At 37.1% G+C, this 15596-nt stretch overlaps 1 protein-coding gene across 1 annotated transcript in view; it reads right to left on the bottom strand.

Moving 5' to 3' along the window:
• LOC143144386 (uncharacterized) overlaps positions 1–14971 on the bottom strand; it is a 34614-nt gene extending 19643 nt beyond the window's left edge. Inside the window, exon 1 of the mRNA XM_076306734.1 lies at positions 14851–14971. Within this exon, the coding sequence (XP_076162849.1) occupies positions 14851–14926 (76 nt within the window). The 5' untranslated portion in view covers positions 14927–14971. The remainder of the gene's footprint in view (positions 1–14850) is intronic.
• Positions 14972–15596: the final 625 nt, after the last annotated feature.

Below are 15596 nucleotides of genomic sequence, written 5' to 3'. Positions count from 1 at the left end.
TAACGTAGGTCAATGAGAACGAAATTCAAGCAACGACCCAAAGATGACTGAGAATCGATAAATTCCAACGTTGTCGACACTGGAGAAAGTTGGTCCCGGAAAAAAAAAAAGCGAAAGGAATCTTTACGCTGAAGATGAAAGTCGCAGCTGTTTAACTTCGATCTCTTACTCTTCGTCAAGGAGTATCTAACGTACACAGTAATCCCGGAACAATTATTTTCCGAGCAAAGAAAAAGTTTCGAAAATTTTTGAACGAATCTTCGAGTGTCTTTCACCGTTCAATGGAAAATTGCAACACTTGTGATGTAACATTAGTATCAACGTTCCTATTACGATCAAGTAATGCATAACCATGAAACAACTATTAGACCGGTAACACCAATTTTTTCTAATACCACGACCATGTATTTTACGATAACAAAGTTTATAATTTTCTCGAATATATCTCCCCTCCCTTTTTGCGAATTCTATCTATCGTCTTCGGAGTAATAATTTAATTGTATAGTAGTAATAATGGAATAATTCAATCCGAACAATTATACTAGGATAGAGCAAAATTTAATTCGATTAATGACACGCTCTTGATTACCCTGTGACGAAGTCAGTGATTAATGATCATGACTACGAAGTAATTCGAAATGACGAATAACGAATAGCACGGATAATCAGAGCGAATGTAACCGTTGGATTTGATTAAACACTTTCTGTCTAAGTGCTGTGAATATTATCTCTTCTTTTTTATGCACGTTTCGTCATAAAGGTACAACGGGACTGCTAAAAGGAGAATGCGATTTAGATTGGTTCGATACCAACCTTAAGGCGGTATTTCAGTAATCTAGTCGAAAAACATCGACCGCTTCCTGATTTTTTCTCGAAGAAACTATAAGACTTTGAGTCACGGTATTTCATACCATGTGTTTATTCGTGTTTCCACTAGATTCACGATTTTTTGTAAACGAAAGTGATACAAATCGGCAGGAGTTGCATAATCTTAAGTGAAACGTGTTTTGAAAAACTGGTTCAAATAACTAACGTGATTCCTGTCGTTCTACTTAGGCGGTATGAAAAAACTGAACAACATCTTGATCAGTACGAAAGTGGCTATGGTCTTTACCGTCTTTAGTGTACTAAAAATAAAATATAAAAGAACATTAAATTTTGTAATACCTGGTTCATGCGATAAAGAGATATCTGCTGGAGATTCTCTCCAAATTTGAAGTAAATCGATCAATTAGAACTCGAAGTGTACTTTTAACCAGTTTGAAAAATGCAGATTCGACAAAAATACGTTTAATCGCGTTCTTTTTAAATGTCTACAATTATGTTAATTTTACAAACTCGAAGAACTCCTTTCGGAAATCCTTTTATCAATTTTTCTGGACATCAAATTTTTTCGAATTTCTAAAAATACCCCCTTAAAGAATAATCCACAAATATGGATATTGTAATAATAATAATATAAATTATCTAAAACTAGTGCGTGTTAAAAACAATACAGTGAAAACGAAGGAGTTAACTTGTTCATCATTGATCACGAAATAATTACACTTTTTGTTACGATTGAATCGATAAATCGATAGAAAGAAGCTAATAAAAGCTAAAGTAATTTGTCGTTAAATTCTTACTTGTAGTTAATGATTAATCTCAGTAATGATTAATTGATCGATAATGATTATTTTCACGATAGTCGTAAAATAATCTACGCAAAATGTGAATAAGACGAAACATAACAGTTACGTAAAGTTTTATCGTACTTGCACGTATTTCATTATTACAACGCAATATTTACTCTAAATAAGAATTATACCAACATTCTGACATTCTTTAACTCGAAATTAGCTACAAACCCTTATATTATACTTTATACAATACAAATGAATACTCCTTTTTCATGCTATATCTTTTATATCGTTTAAATTTATTTTATCATCCATGTTGTTTCGCAAACATTGTTTCCGAGTATAGACGCAAAGCTGTCTGGTTAATGGAAACCGTAATAAGAAATAAAAAATACTCTGTAAACATCCACCTACGCGGTACATAATCGTTTTTCAGATATTCGTTTAAAATACTTGATAGAATTGTACACGCTGTAAAATCCCGACGAATCGAGAATTGAACGTGACATTGTCGTTTGATCTACGAACGAATATGTCTCGTTACGAATGAATACCGTCATTTAAGAAATGACAAATTCGCGAAAACAATTACGTTCAGATTGAGTGACTGATTCGCGATAACGTTTCATCGTTAAAAACGTTCTAATTTGATCCCCTAGCGCTTGTTTACCCGCAGAAACGACACTCGTTCCACGTAAACTCGCGAGAGCAGTCACGCGAGATAGTAAATCATTCGATGGTATCGTAAAAACTAAAAAAAAAAAAAAAAATGATCTCTAACACGATTACCGACCGGAGCTGCATTTATTCGTACTCGTCCTTTTTCCGAATTACATTAACCAGTTCTCGGACAAGTCTGGCTCGATAATTCCTCGAAAGTAAACCTTGCACCACACGCAGAAGGATTTCATTTCGACATAAAGGCGCGTTTGTCACGCTTTCGCATCATCAATCTCTGTTCATAATTTCTAGGTCACGGGATCAGTGTGTTTCGCAAATAGAAGAACGCTGTTCGCGTTTCTCGTCGCGTTTTCCCCTCTGGTTTCGATTTCGTTGCTTTGTCCATCGTCGTTCGCGGGTGTCGACGACTCGAAACGTTCCTTTTTCTATTCGTGAACGAATATACGATTACACATTTATTCCGAGCGAATGAGATAAATACGATAGGGACCGGAGAAACGAAATTGTTTCTCTTTCGTGCAATGATCGCGATCGCCCAAGAGAATCAGTTCTCTTCGATGCTCTTTTCTACAACGAACAAAGGAGAACAACGTTAAATCGTGTCTCCGGGAGATTCGTAAAGGTCACTTGGTCTCGCGTTTCAGCTCCCAATTAAACAGGGTCATTATCATTACGTAAAATCTTGCGGTAATCCTCGTATAATGCACCCTGTCCGGTGACGTGATCGGACCGCGTGGCTAACACTGAACCACGTCCGCCATGATGGAAATCTTTAGACATTCCGTCCAATTTTAGATTTTAATTAATCTCGTGCACCGCGAAGCGATCATTGACAATGTTCGAGAGTCGTGACGACACCTTAATTCGTGAGAAAACTAATATCGATGATGGTCGCGCATACTCGCGGCCAGAACCGTGAAACCGGATCATAGTAATCGGTGAAAATCTCATCGATGCTTGGACGAACGTGACATCTCGATTCACGTTTCTTCCTGGCGAAAAAACACCGCGGTGATTAAAGTAATTGGCCACAAACGATCTAATTGACATCGAGACTGCACCGAGGAGCTATTGTTAACTACGAGGATTCTCTAAGGACACCGAGAAGTGGTTTCCAACGCGACGACATACCAGAGCGTATCGCTCACTTTTTCACGGGCTTAGCACAGTGACAATGCTCGAAACGTGGAAGTTAATGTTGTGTCAGACACGGACGATTGATAATTTAACCGATTTTTAACGTTAAGGAAGGACAAACGTCTCAACGAAGCTTTTTAATGTTTCTTAGGAAATAACTGATCCAAAAACGGTACCTATCATTGGAGAAGAGTAGTAAGAATCGAATTGTTTGCGTAAATAGAAGCGAGATAATAATGATTCTTTGCGAGAATATCTAAATTGAAATATTTATAACCAAGGAAGAAGACGGACAGGTAATTTTTTAAGTCTTCTTCCTTTAACTTTGCTCTGTATTCGTGTGTAATAGAAGTATAACAAACGAAATAATAATGTGATGGTAATTCACCAACCACGATGTTTACATACGTATATAATTTTCGTGTAAATTATTTACGAGGTTTATTTTCTTCTTTCGGAACCAATACGCTTCGTTATGCGTATATTCAATCTGGATTACTCAGATTACCTATTACTCTTGTTCGTTTTTGTGAACAATCGTTTTCGATTTATACTCGCGATTCAATTACGATTGTTTATTTTTTACTACCGTATCTCGAAGATGAATTAAACCCGAGAACCGAAACACTAAAAAGTTCCATCGAAACTGTAATACTTTTCTTTTATTTCACTTTTGGGTCGCGAATAATTTTTTAATTACACCTATCTGATAAGGTTTTGCACTGAAATTTCGAGCAATGAATTCTTTAAGAATATAAATTATATTCGATCGGTATGTACAAGGTGTACTTAAGAGAAAGTGTAAACTGGATTTAAATTATACATTTAAAAGTAAACTACATTTGAATTTTATATTTATATTTATGAAAGAACATATTTCTTTTTTTCATTCCTAGCGGGAACGTCGCTTGATCAATGTTCACCATATCTGACACTTGGATAACAATTTTAACGTGGAAAAATGGGGTCCATCTGCCACTGGTTCTTACATTACCGATGATAGAGGGCCTCGTAATTTTACGTTAAATGTCTTCTAAACTATTGATCGTATATTTATCCATAGATTATCGACTTATCGAGCACTATCACTGTGCGAGCGCCCGTGTGAGAAATGAACGCTACACTGTGTCTCCTTGCGAAAGAAACGCGGTAATATTTCAAGGGACGGGTAGCGTAACGAAACGACGATGATGAGGGACCTCTTGCGTTACTGCATCGCGATTACCCCAACCTGAACCCAGCACACGAAACTCGTAAACACCGTTGCGCTTTCTCGTGAACAACTGAGCCAGGGAACACGCGTCCGAATTTCGTTGCCCAGAACCGAATGTATACTCTCTCCCTTTCCCTTTCTCCTTTGCACGCTTTTCTCGCGTCACACGCGTGACCTCGTAATGACGCCTGATCGGCCATAAGCGGTCACAACGACGTTTTCCATTTTTCATAGACACGTTTCGGTCACGACGAAACGAACGGAAACCTGTCTCGAATTTTTTTTCTTCGCGTTTCCAGCAATTGATTTTTTCCAACGTCGATTAACCCCACCGTCACGACTCTGTAAACGACATTGTAATGATTTCTCGCGTGCTACCGATTCTCTGGGTAAATAGGGTAAAGATAGAGAAATATCGCGTGTAAAATTTACGACACAGAACACCGATTGACGATATCCAATTTCGATAAGAGTCGACACGCATTGGGAAATATTACTCCCGTATTTTCTTTTATCGTTCGATTGAAGTTGCACGCTGAATACGTATTTAAACGACTTGGAAATTAATGAGGTTTTAGCGGGTATAGTTAGTAGTCCTTCTTGGAGAGTTTAACAACGACGACGATAGTTCGGAAGGTGTTGAAATGCTTTCGGATCATCGAAACGAAGAACTTTTCGAAACAATTGGAGTAATCGAGAGAAACATTCGAGAATTTAGCGCTAAACCAAAGAGAGATGGAACATTTGATAAATTAATGTTCATAATTTATAATAACTTTTAAGCGTTGTGTATATAATCGAACCAACATTGATTCAAAATGAACAAATAGTCTTCAAGAGACAATTTCGTCGCAAGAGCAAGATATTGAATTTCAATTCTCATTTCACGAGAAATAAAAAATGTCGTAAATTCGGTACACTGGATAGGGTGATAAAAAAGAATCGAAGAATTTATGAGTATACAGGGTGTGACGAATCATGGATAAAAATTTTAGCGAGCCATGGAATTCATTGAGAAAAACGAAAAGGTGTTTAACGAGTATATCGCCAGAAATAGTTCCAGAGGTGTTCAACCTTCCATTCTGTCAGTCAATAGTTCTTTCTACGACTGCATATATTTTGAAAATAATGAAAAATATGAAACTAGTCTTAACTATTCATAAATAATGAAAATTTTGAAAATAATGGTCGTTTAAAAGTAGACTACCACCGCAGAATACGCGTTCGAAATTCTTGAGATATCGAACATTTTACGAGATACATAGTCGTACAAAGAACTATTTACGAGCCAAACGAACTATTTCGTTCATTTCAGTATGTTTCATCAACCCCTATGGTTTACTTTTATGGTACATTTACACCAAATTCCCATCAGTCTGAAGCATTATACCGAAACGAAAAAAACTTATCGTTAATTACTCTTTTATTATCCATTGAATTTTTAATTGTTCATTTCTTATCGTATAATGAAAAAGGGAAAGGAATTCAAGCACAATGAACATTACATTTCGATGAATAATTAATGCTCGTGTGTAACAAGATAATAATGGTTTCCGTCTGAACGAGAAAACTGAAACTTAGAACGAATTTTGTTACCAGACTTTTGATCATAATCGAAAAATATTTTAAATTATTTTCCAGAAATTTCGAAACTCTGTTTTATTTACTCTTAACGTAAAGTAAACAAGGAAATTAATATTATCGAAACATCGGGCCAGTCCACGAATTTGTACGTATGTTTAAAAATATATGGGACCCGATGAAAAGATACTATTCGCTTTTAGTAATTGACGAGTCTTTTGTCATTACTTTCAATATTTTACCAGTTTAAATATAACTTTAAGTTTGTCCTGACTTTGAACCAAAATACTGAGAAACTGTATTTTAGACTTTATTTTTGTTCCAAAATTGTTTCCCTTTTAAAACATTCTGCATACTCACTCGGAGTAATGGCAGACGCATAAGAAAAACAAAGAATGATCTCCCAGATGAAATTGATAAACATTTTCTCCGCTCGCGAGACAAATTAGAGAACATACCGTTTCTGTCAATTATTAACGTGCTTTTGCTATAGACTCTTCCCTGACACGATCTGACAAAATTAGTATCGTCCAAATATCAAACAGTAACATAAGTACGCACGAATCGATTGACCGATTACAACATCTACAAGAAGTTAAAATAACTTGGAAAGTTTTACTCTTTTTTTAATTTTTGAAATTGAATTTTATTCTTCTCTATTATAATTTTACAGCAACTGATTATTATGAAATTAACGTTTACATTAACTTATAATTATTGATTTAGTCTAAACGAGAAAGGTATATTACGTTACATCTATAATCAATTCTACTTCCATAATTATTCATTTATTCTAGGCGAAAAATGAATGTGAATTATTAATTTATTCTTTCTCGAATATAAATATATATATTCCCCTATAAATATAATCTGACCAATTTTTCTCGTCTAAAATAAACCAATAATTGTACAAACTGACGTAAAATTGTAATAAAAGAGAATAAAATTCAATTTCAAAAATAAAAAAGGTAATAACATATAGAAGTAATTACTATATGTTACGTTGACACGATTATGCTTTCAAAACTCTTATCGAGAATTCCAGAAGAGTCTAGGACTCCTCCAACATATTTATATCTCTGACATTAGAGTACCAAAGCCACTACCTTTAACATTTGCTCTGTGTAATGTATTTTATCTCGCTATATAACGAAACTTTACGGTAGCAATTCGCTTGTGTCGCTAAAACAATAGCGTTAATTCGTGGACTTATATAAATTCGACCATTTTTATCTACTCTTACGAGTACTGTTTATCCTGCACGTATTCTTCGATGAGTCTTTCAAATTACCTTATATATTCATCCTACATAACAATCAGTTACATTCTAATTAGCAATCATTGCTGACACACTAATTCTCAAGTTCAAAATATTCAATTCGCGTGAGCTACTTCGTCCGAAACTTGCGTAACACTCGTTTCGTGCAAGTTAGCGAGTTAAATCTCGAGGAAACGGGATCAGCAAATACATTAACACAATCAGTCTCGGATGGTGGTTTCAATACACCATGACTGCAACAAGGCTCCAAGAACCGATTACTGAACTCTTGAGCATGCGTCTTAAAAAGATCACGGAACAACTGCAGGAGATTATACGAAATTTTCAGAATAGGTCGAGTACCTCGTCAACGATAAAAAATACTTTTTCGAACGACCAAAATGGTTATAGCTATTGCAGAAAAAGCTTGTTGCCGAGAGTCAAAGTGTTGGTATGAAAAAAACATCATTCTGACTGAAAAATGTAGTATGAAAAATGTGTAGATATAAAAAAGAAACATTGTCATTGTTCTATCAAGAAACTCTCAACGTATAAGTACGAAAGGAACACTATTTTTGCCCTCCCAAGAAAATGTTGCTACATAGGTATGAAAAAAGCACTATCATCGTCCTGCTCAGAAACTCTCAACGCATAGGTAACTAAAAAATGGTATCATCGTCCTATCAAGAAACTCTCAACGCATAGGTATCTAAAAAATAGTATCATCGTCCTACTAAGAAACTCTCAACGTGTAAGTACGAAAGAAACACTATTTTCGCCCTCCCAAGAAACTCTCAACGCATAGGTATCCAAAACTACTATCATCGTCCCACTAAACTCTGAAGTTCCCTCGATCGAACAACCGATAAAAAGCGTACACATCGAAAAGCTCTCGAAATGAACATAAGAACCAATAAACAGCGAACACGCGTGGAAATTATCTAATGTTGATAATCACCGACCAACTGGAGGACAGATCAACCCGCACCAACGCAACGTTACGGCCGAAACAAACAAAGAAGCGATATCTCAGACGCGAGAGTGACGACCTGGCGGAGCGATCGCCGAACGAAGCGACACGTCTGTCACAATGTCACTGCACGTATCACGGCACGTGCATCCGGAACGATTAAAGACAAGGACACTGTCGCGGTTCCCGTCAACGACTGGCGTTGGGTTTTGGTCCAAAATTCGTTGCCAAAACCGAAGGTTGTACTTTCTCTCTCTCTCTCTCTCTCTCTCTCTCTCTCTTTCTCTCTCTCTCTCTTTCTTTCTCGCCCTCTCTCCCTTTCTCTTAGTGGCATTTTACGCGCGTTTCATTTACTTCTTTGGAGGAAGTGTCCACGGGCGGCGACCGATTCCGATGACACTCGCCCGCGACACTAGCACCATCTGTTCGCGCGAGCACACGGTTAAACGTCGCTGCGAATATGTGTCAGAGGCGTCGAAACGACGAGTGAAAGTTGCCCAGGGGGCTTCGTAGAGAACCTCCACGCCCCTGTGTGTCTCAACTCCAACTTCGTTACGTCTTGCGCGAGACCCGCGCGCGTACTTTCATCTCCTGGCTCTCGGCGGTCTCTCTCTGTACCATTTCGTCCGGGTCCACCTTTCTCTTTCCATTTCGGTACTTTATCTTTAACCTTTGCGGACGATACACGGTCCAAAAGATTTCACTTTCACCACGTGGTTTACCCGTTCGTGTCGCTCGTCGGCTGGAAAACGGGTGCCATTTCTCGACGGACGTTGCATTTGTCACAGATCAAACGTCACTTTCTACTCACCGCGCATATTTAACCAGTTTACGATCCTGTAATTGATAATTGCCAATTTCCGGTCACGGTTGACGATCAACCGTGTACGTACACTCCTCCGATCCGCGGTTCCAGAACAAATATACGATCTCGCTTTCTATCGATAGGCTAATGCGCTGATTTCTCACACGGGGGGTAACCTGGACACGAAACTAGGGCATCCGTGGAATTTTATCAAATAGAAACTGATCGTTATGTCGATTCGAAAGTTTTCTTCGTTTGACAAAAATTACTACGGATAACATAAATGTACTCCAGAAGCAACTCCTCTCCGTCATCGATCTTTAACACTGAAACTACCAAAGGAGTCAATTCGACTGGTTCCAAACTTCTTTTGAAAATTACTCGATCATCAACGGTGTCTTTGCTTACAACATTGGTGAACAATTAGCGAAATAGACAAGTGGTAATGCTGGTAAATTAATTTGTCCTTTTTCCATCTAACATCGAAGATACTTACGTACATGGTCCGATACGAATAATAATACGTTCACCGTTGGTAGTTCTAATGTTGAAGTGACGGCTTACGGTTCAGTCCGTCTAGCGTTAAGATAGGGTTTCCCCTTTCACGCGACGGGAAAATCAATTTTTTCTCACGTCTTCTTATTGTTTGCTGGCTTAAGAATAGCTCCGTAAGAGTGGAGAAATTGACAACCTTACGAGAATTCGAAAAGAAATAGCATTTTACAGCATAACCGCGGTCAGACAGTACACCGATACCGATCAAAAATTTCAATCCGTTTATCTGGAAAATACATTTCTCAAGATTGCGAAAGCGATGTTTAAAACATTAGTAAATCCCGTCCACCCATCCGTAACGGTAGGATTGTAAAAATATCTACAATAAATTTTCTCTCATGAATAAAAATAATATATTTTGTTCGCTGTTTTCGTTTCATTCGTTTCGAAATGGCGCAATTTTATGAATTTTCAATTTTCTTCGCTCACTATGGTATCACGCGCTACTCTTCTACTCGATATCTCGTTTTTTTTTTTTCTTTTTTCCAATTATAATAAAATATGTGCAAACAATTTATTCGTTCAATTTATTCTTTATAACGGTGCAATTGTTTCGATTCGAACAAAAGCGATATTCGCGTAGAATAAAATAAATAAAAATTCTTCGAGTTTTTTTCTTTACGATGAACGAGAGTTATCGTTAGATCAAACTTGGACCTAACTTTCTGTTTACGCACCTTACGCCAACGTGAATTTCTTCGATTAAATCGATTATTTATGCTCGAGACAACTCGTATAGCCTGACGAGACGTAAATAAATACATGTACGAATCTTTAAGTTTCCGATAGATTCTTCGAAAAAAAAAATTTCGAATGTTATCTAATTTTTAGGACTTGAAAATACATACACCGATCTCTTATGGCATTCCGCCAGTGGTGATCGATCGCTACCATCGGTCGACTCGGAAAATTTACAGAATAAAGTGAATCAACACGGAAATTGAGTAAACGATAGACCAGCGATTTCCCTGTCGGTAGCGAAGTGTCTCATTTCCAAACGTTAGAAAGCCGATCGATGAAACGAGAAACGTTGGACGTCGTTGTTTGCGCGAATTAAATTTCAATCCGCTACTTAACGTTTCTTTAATGAGCTCCTGACGAAAAGAGGCCGTTTCAGTCGCAATAAAAAAAATCCAAAAGCGACGCATTCATGCGTGCAGTGCATCGAACACGTGTCCGCGTTAAATATGCAGTCGCTTTCACTTACATCCAAACGGGCTTGTTCTTTTTTTTTTTTGTTTTTTTTTAAATACCTTTCATCCATACGAGCGCTTCTTAAACTTTTCTCAATCGCGGCTCCCTTTTCACGAGATAAAACTTGCGACGTTCACTTTTATCGAATTTGTGCATTCAACCGTTGCACGCAGTCAAATTTAAGATCGATACATTGTTCTTGATGGGCGAACAATTCTAATTTATTGTAATAATAATTACCAAATAAGTATACTTTTTAAGTATACTTGGATCAAATATTCGGATACTTTGTAATATTCGAATTCGTATTAATTTTAGCGCGAATTTTAGAAACTCGGATCTGTACGACTCTTCGCTTCGAAAATAACTCGTTGTTCCGCTTAATAATTGTTTACTGACTATAGACGAATTTCGACTAGAGACTACTTGTCCAATTCTTTTGTATTCGAATATTCGAACATTTTTAGCAATTGAAATATTCGGTGAATATTATTCGAATACTTGAGTATTGTAACATGGTACCACTAGTTGAATTCTTCCGTATTCGAATATTCGAACATTTTTAACTATTTAAATTCGAATATGGTGTACGCCGATCAAGTATCCGGATATTTGTAGTATTTTAATAGCACGACTCTTGCTCAATGTAACAAACAATTACGCGAATAGAGACTACGAATGTTATCTCTCTCTTGCTCGTGGGTATTAGACAATTTTATAATTCGGCTAACAATACACACGCTATTCAAGAGAAAACAATGTTACAAATAAGTAAAAATATAAAACTATTCCTAGAAACTTTTACAGTACCAATCGTACAATCAAATATAGAAGTATAATCAAAGATAAATAAGTGAAAGTTAAACACTTTAAGTTCATCGTTCTTTTCTAAACTTTGTTTTCGTTCGACATTTAAATAATGATATTCGAAAAATAAAATACTCTATACACTTGAATACTCAACCATTCGAATAATACTATGCGCATTCTAAATACCCAAATAACGAAACTCGAATGCTCGAATGTTCGAATAATGATATTCGAAGCCCACGAATACCTATCGAGTATTCGAATTTGAAATTATTCGAATATTTTCGATTCACCTATCGAACGAAAATCGAGCCGCGCCGTCTAATTTGCTACAGCGCAGAGAAATCTTTGAGTTTGATCAAAGTCGGTGCACCCGTGGAATGCTTTTTGCTACTCTGATGCAGCGAACAAAACACTTCATCTCGAGCTGAAAAGGTTCCGGTACTTTGGACGAACGTAACACCTTGTAATTGCTCGTAAACGCTCTTTTTGCACGGAAAACCATCCACAATGGGAAAGATACAAAGATACTTTCCTTCTCACCGGATTGCGCAATCCGTCACGAATCACTTTCGCCAGGGACTGCTTTCGACGAAATCGACTTTTATTCTCTCTCGTAATTATCCAAAAAAAATTGTGCCATACTTCGTGAAATCGTTCCCTTCGCGAATGATATATCGTTCAATTTTCGTGAATGGGGAGACCTATTACGCAACACTGACTGCTCAGGTTAGCAAGGAAGCGATCGAAAGACCTGCTCGGGGATCCAGTCAAACACGTTTGCAACTCGCGTCAATTTTCAAAGATGCTCGATATCGTTACCGACGGAGAAAGCGAGTCATTACGGAATCGTAATTTCACAGAGCGGGGAATAAAGCAATCGGCTGGAAGACGTTTTAAGTTCGTAAATACGAATTAATAGGGCATAAACTCGAGTTTGGGAATTCACCGCGGAAACGAGCCGGTGTTAAACGCGAAAGAAAGCGACGAGTCTCTCGTTTGTTTCTGCGCGCGCAGGACACGGTGCACCGCGCTTTCACGCGTGACTTTCCTACCCGGTTAAGTGTCCACGCGTGTAGCGAGCTTGTCAAGCCTGCTAATGGATCATCGTAGATCCGTGACCGAGTCATTTGTTTCGTCTTTGTCTCGCTCGAAACCTCCGCGAGACGATTCGAGGAGCGTGCCACTTTGATTTATGGGACACCATTCGATGTCGTGGCACGTTAAACGGAGCCGTCAAGTTCACCGTGAACGTGACATTGTACGCGATACGGTGCGAAAATGGATCCGAGTTTCCGACAAGTGAATTACTTTTTGCATGAATTAAATCTAAATTTCCTTGAACGCGAGGACAGGAAATGGGAGCACGTATCTAATCACGGTGTCAGAATGTTCCAGCGTATAAAACGGTCCAAGGTGAATCGTATCTCGTATTCATAACGGTTGTCGCATCTTCGATGATAATAACGCTCCTCGCGGATGAATACCGTCGTACTGTGATAGCCCCACGGGAAATCTTGATTCGAGGTCGTTCACCTCGACAAGTTCAAGGCGGAATCTTTGCAATATTCTATCCCAAATTCTCTACAGATTGACCTAAAACTAAAGTGTTCCAGGATTTGTCATGTCGTAGGAGTGGAATGATTCCAGTGAACGTTCGAAAATACACTTGAGAAGTTTTAGAAAATCGATCGATTCGACCATCGTCGAAATATTTCCAAAACCGATCATTTTCAGTAATAATCGATGGATAAATATATTGTAAGTGTATTGTAAAATATTACGACCCCAATGGATTTTAACGCTGCGTATACACTCGTGATACTTCTTAGGAGGGATGGAGTATTGTAGAGAATGAAAGAATTTTCTTCGCATCGATGAATTATTTGCAATACAAGTTATTTGGAATTTCTTTTGCCTACTTGTAAACCATTTTTCATACGTTGTTATCGAATTGGTGGCATCTCGAATTCTCGTGCCAATCGATGTCGAATATAGATTAATTTCCTCAAAATCCAAAAATTTTAGAATCACCTCGACACGCACAGCTTTTTAACGATAATTTTTTACCAAAAGCTTGAAATCTTGAAACAGCGAGTGAGTTTTAGTGGAAAATAAGTATAAATTAAAAATGTTTTTCAAAACTGTAATTCTATGAGTAATTAATTAAGTAAACGTCAACATATCGTTCCAAAAATTTGTCAAGTTCTGAGATTTTGAACGCCACTGGACCCTTTACTTTAACGATCAGTAATTTTTACATCGTTATTTGTTTCTTAACGATGGATAATATTTAAAATATCTACTTTGAAAAGTGTACACCGTTCGGAATAATTGTTTGCAAATTGATCGAACGACGAAGTGAAATTTGCTAACTTTACTTCAATACAAATCAAATGTTTCAATATTCGCACCAAACGATCGATTAAAATGCTTGAAGAACAACGTAAATTAAATTACACGCGTTACATATTCAACGATAAACACGCTTCAAGTAGTATTATATAAACAAATAAACAAATATTAAGAAAATACCATTTCTTCTTCGATTTACATTTAAATTATTTAAATTCTATATAATTATTTTAATGTACGAACCAAGCATTAAGAAACCATAGTGGTGCTAGATTTAATTAATCGTAATATGAGAAAAAATACATATCCAAAAAACAAAATTCCTCGTATCGTATTCTGTACGCATTAAAATCACAATTAAAATCACAATAACGTACGAACCAAATATTAAAGAAATACCATAAAATTAGTTTCAACCATGAAAAACTAATTATTGAGAAAAAATAGTTAATAAAAATTCCTTAACATCGTGTTATGTTTATTTGATTAATATTCATTCCTTGTGTTATTCTCTAGACTGTATTCAAATCCTTATACTTGAGAAATTCATTTATCGGTGTTTTCGTTACTCGAATCTGCAATTCAAACATTTTAATCGAACCACCTGACCGCGATACACGGTATTTGCATTCGAGGAACGCGATGCATCGACGTTAAAAAAACAAAACTGACCTGGTACGGGCGTTAGATAGATAATCGTCGCGACGACGGAACTCAGGCCGACGAAGATCGCGCATTTGAAGAACATTGCTGAAAATATTCGAGGGCGATATATTCGACTTGCTCCAGCGACGTTATTCGGCGTATGTTGCTGGAACGAAACGATCAGGAGCCCGAACTGGCCGGTTTCGTGGCCGCGGCTACACTAACACGATAGCAGCAAGTTCATTGCCAGGGAGAGAGTTGTTTCCCGATTAAAAAGAAAGATCTTTCAACTGCGGAAACGTTCGCGCGCCTTCTACCCGTGACTCGTACCGTTTTTGTTTCCACTTGTATTTTAAATCTCGCGAAGAAACAGATTTAGAAATTCTAACAATTAATATTTTACGGGACTGTATTCGAATATCCCGATACATCGATAATAAAATTTCAACAGCGTGGTTGACTAATATTTGGATAAATATATTTGTTAAGAATTTAAGTCATTGACACGTTCCCTTGGAATATTAAATTAAATAATCTCCTAGGACACTTTAAAGAACTATTTTAATTTTTCTAATCTCGTCGGGAATCATTGTTGAGAAACTTGTTCGTTAATTGCATTTGTAATTCGAAGAGGTGCTACAATGTTTAAGAACTTAATACGTGGTTAAAGTATGTAATAAACATTTATCTCGTGAATTTCCATCGTAAGGTAAAAGTATAATTAACGAAAAAGTTTCCCAATGAGCAATTTCAGAAAGGATTGAAACGTCGAA

This window comes from Ptiloglossa arizonensis, chromosome 3, assembly GCF_051014685.1.
Source record: "Ptiloglossa arizonensis isolate GNS036 chromosome 3, iyPtiAriz1_principal, whole genome shotgun sequence".
In the NCBI taxonomy this organism is placed as follows: domain Eukaryota; kingdom Metazoa; phylum Arthropoda; class Insecta; order Hymenoptera; family Colletidae; genus Ptiloglossa; species Ptiloglossa arizonensis.
This window is presented reverse-complemented; position numbering and strand designations above follow the sequence as displayed.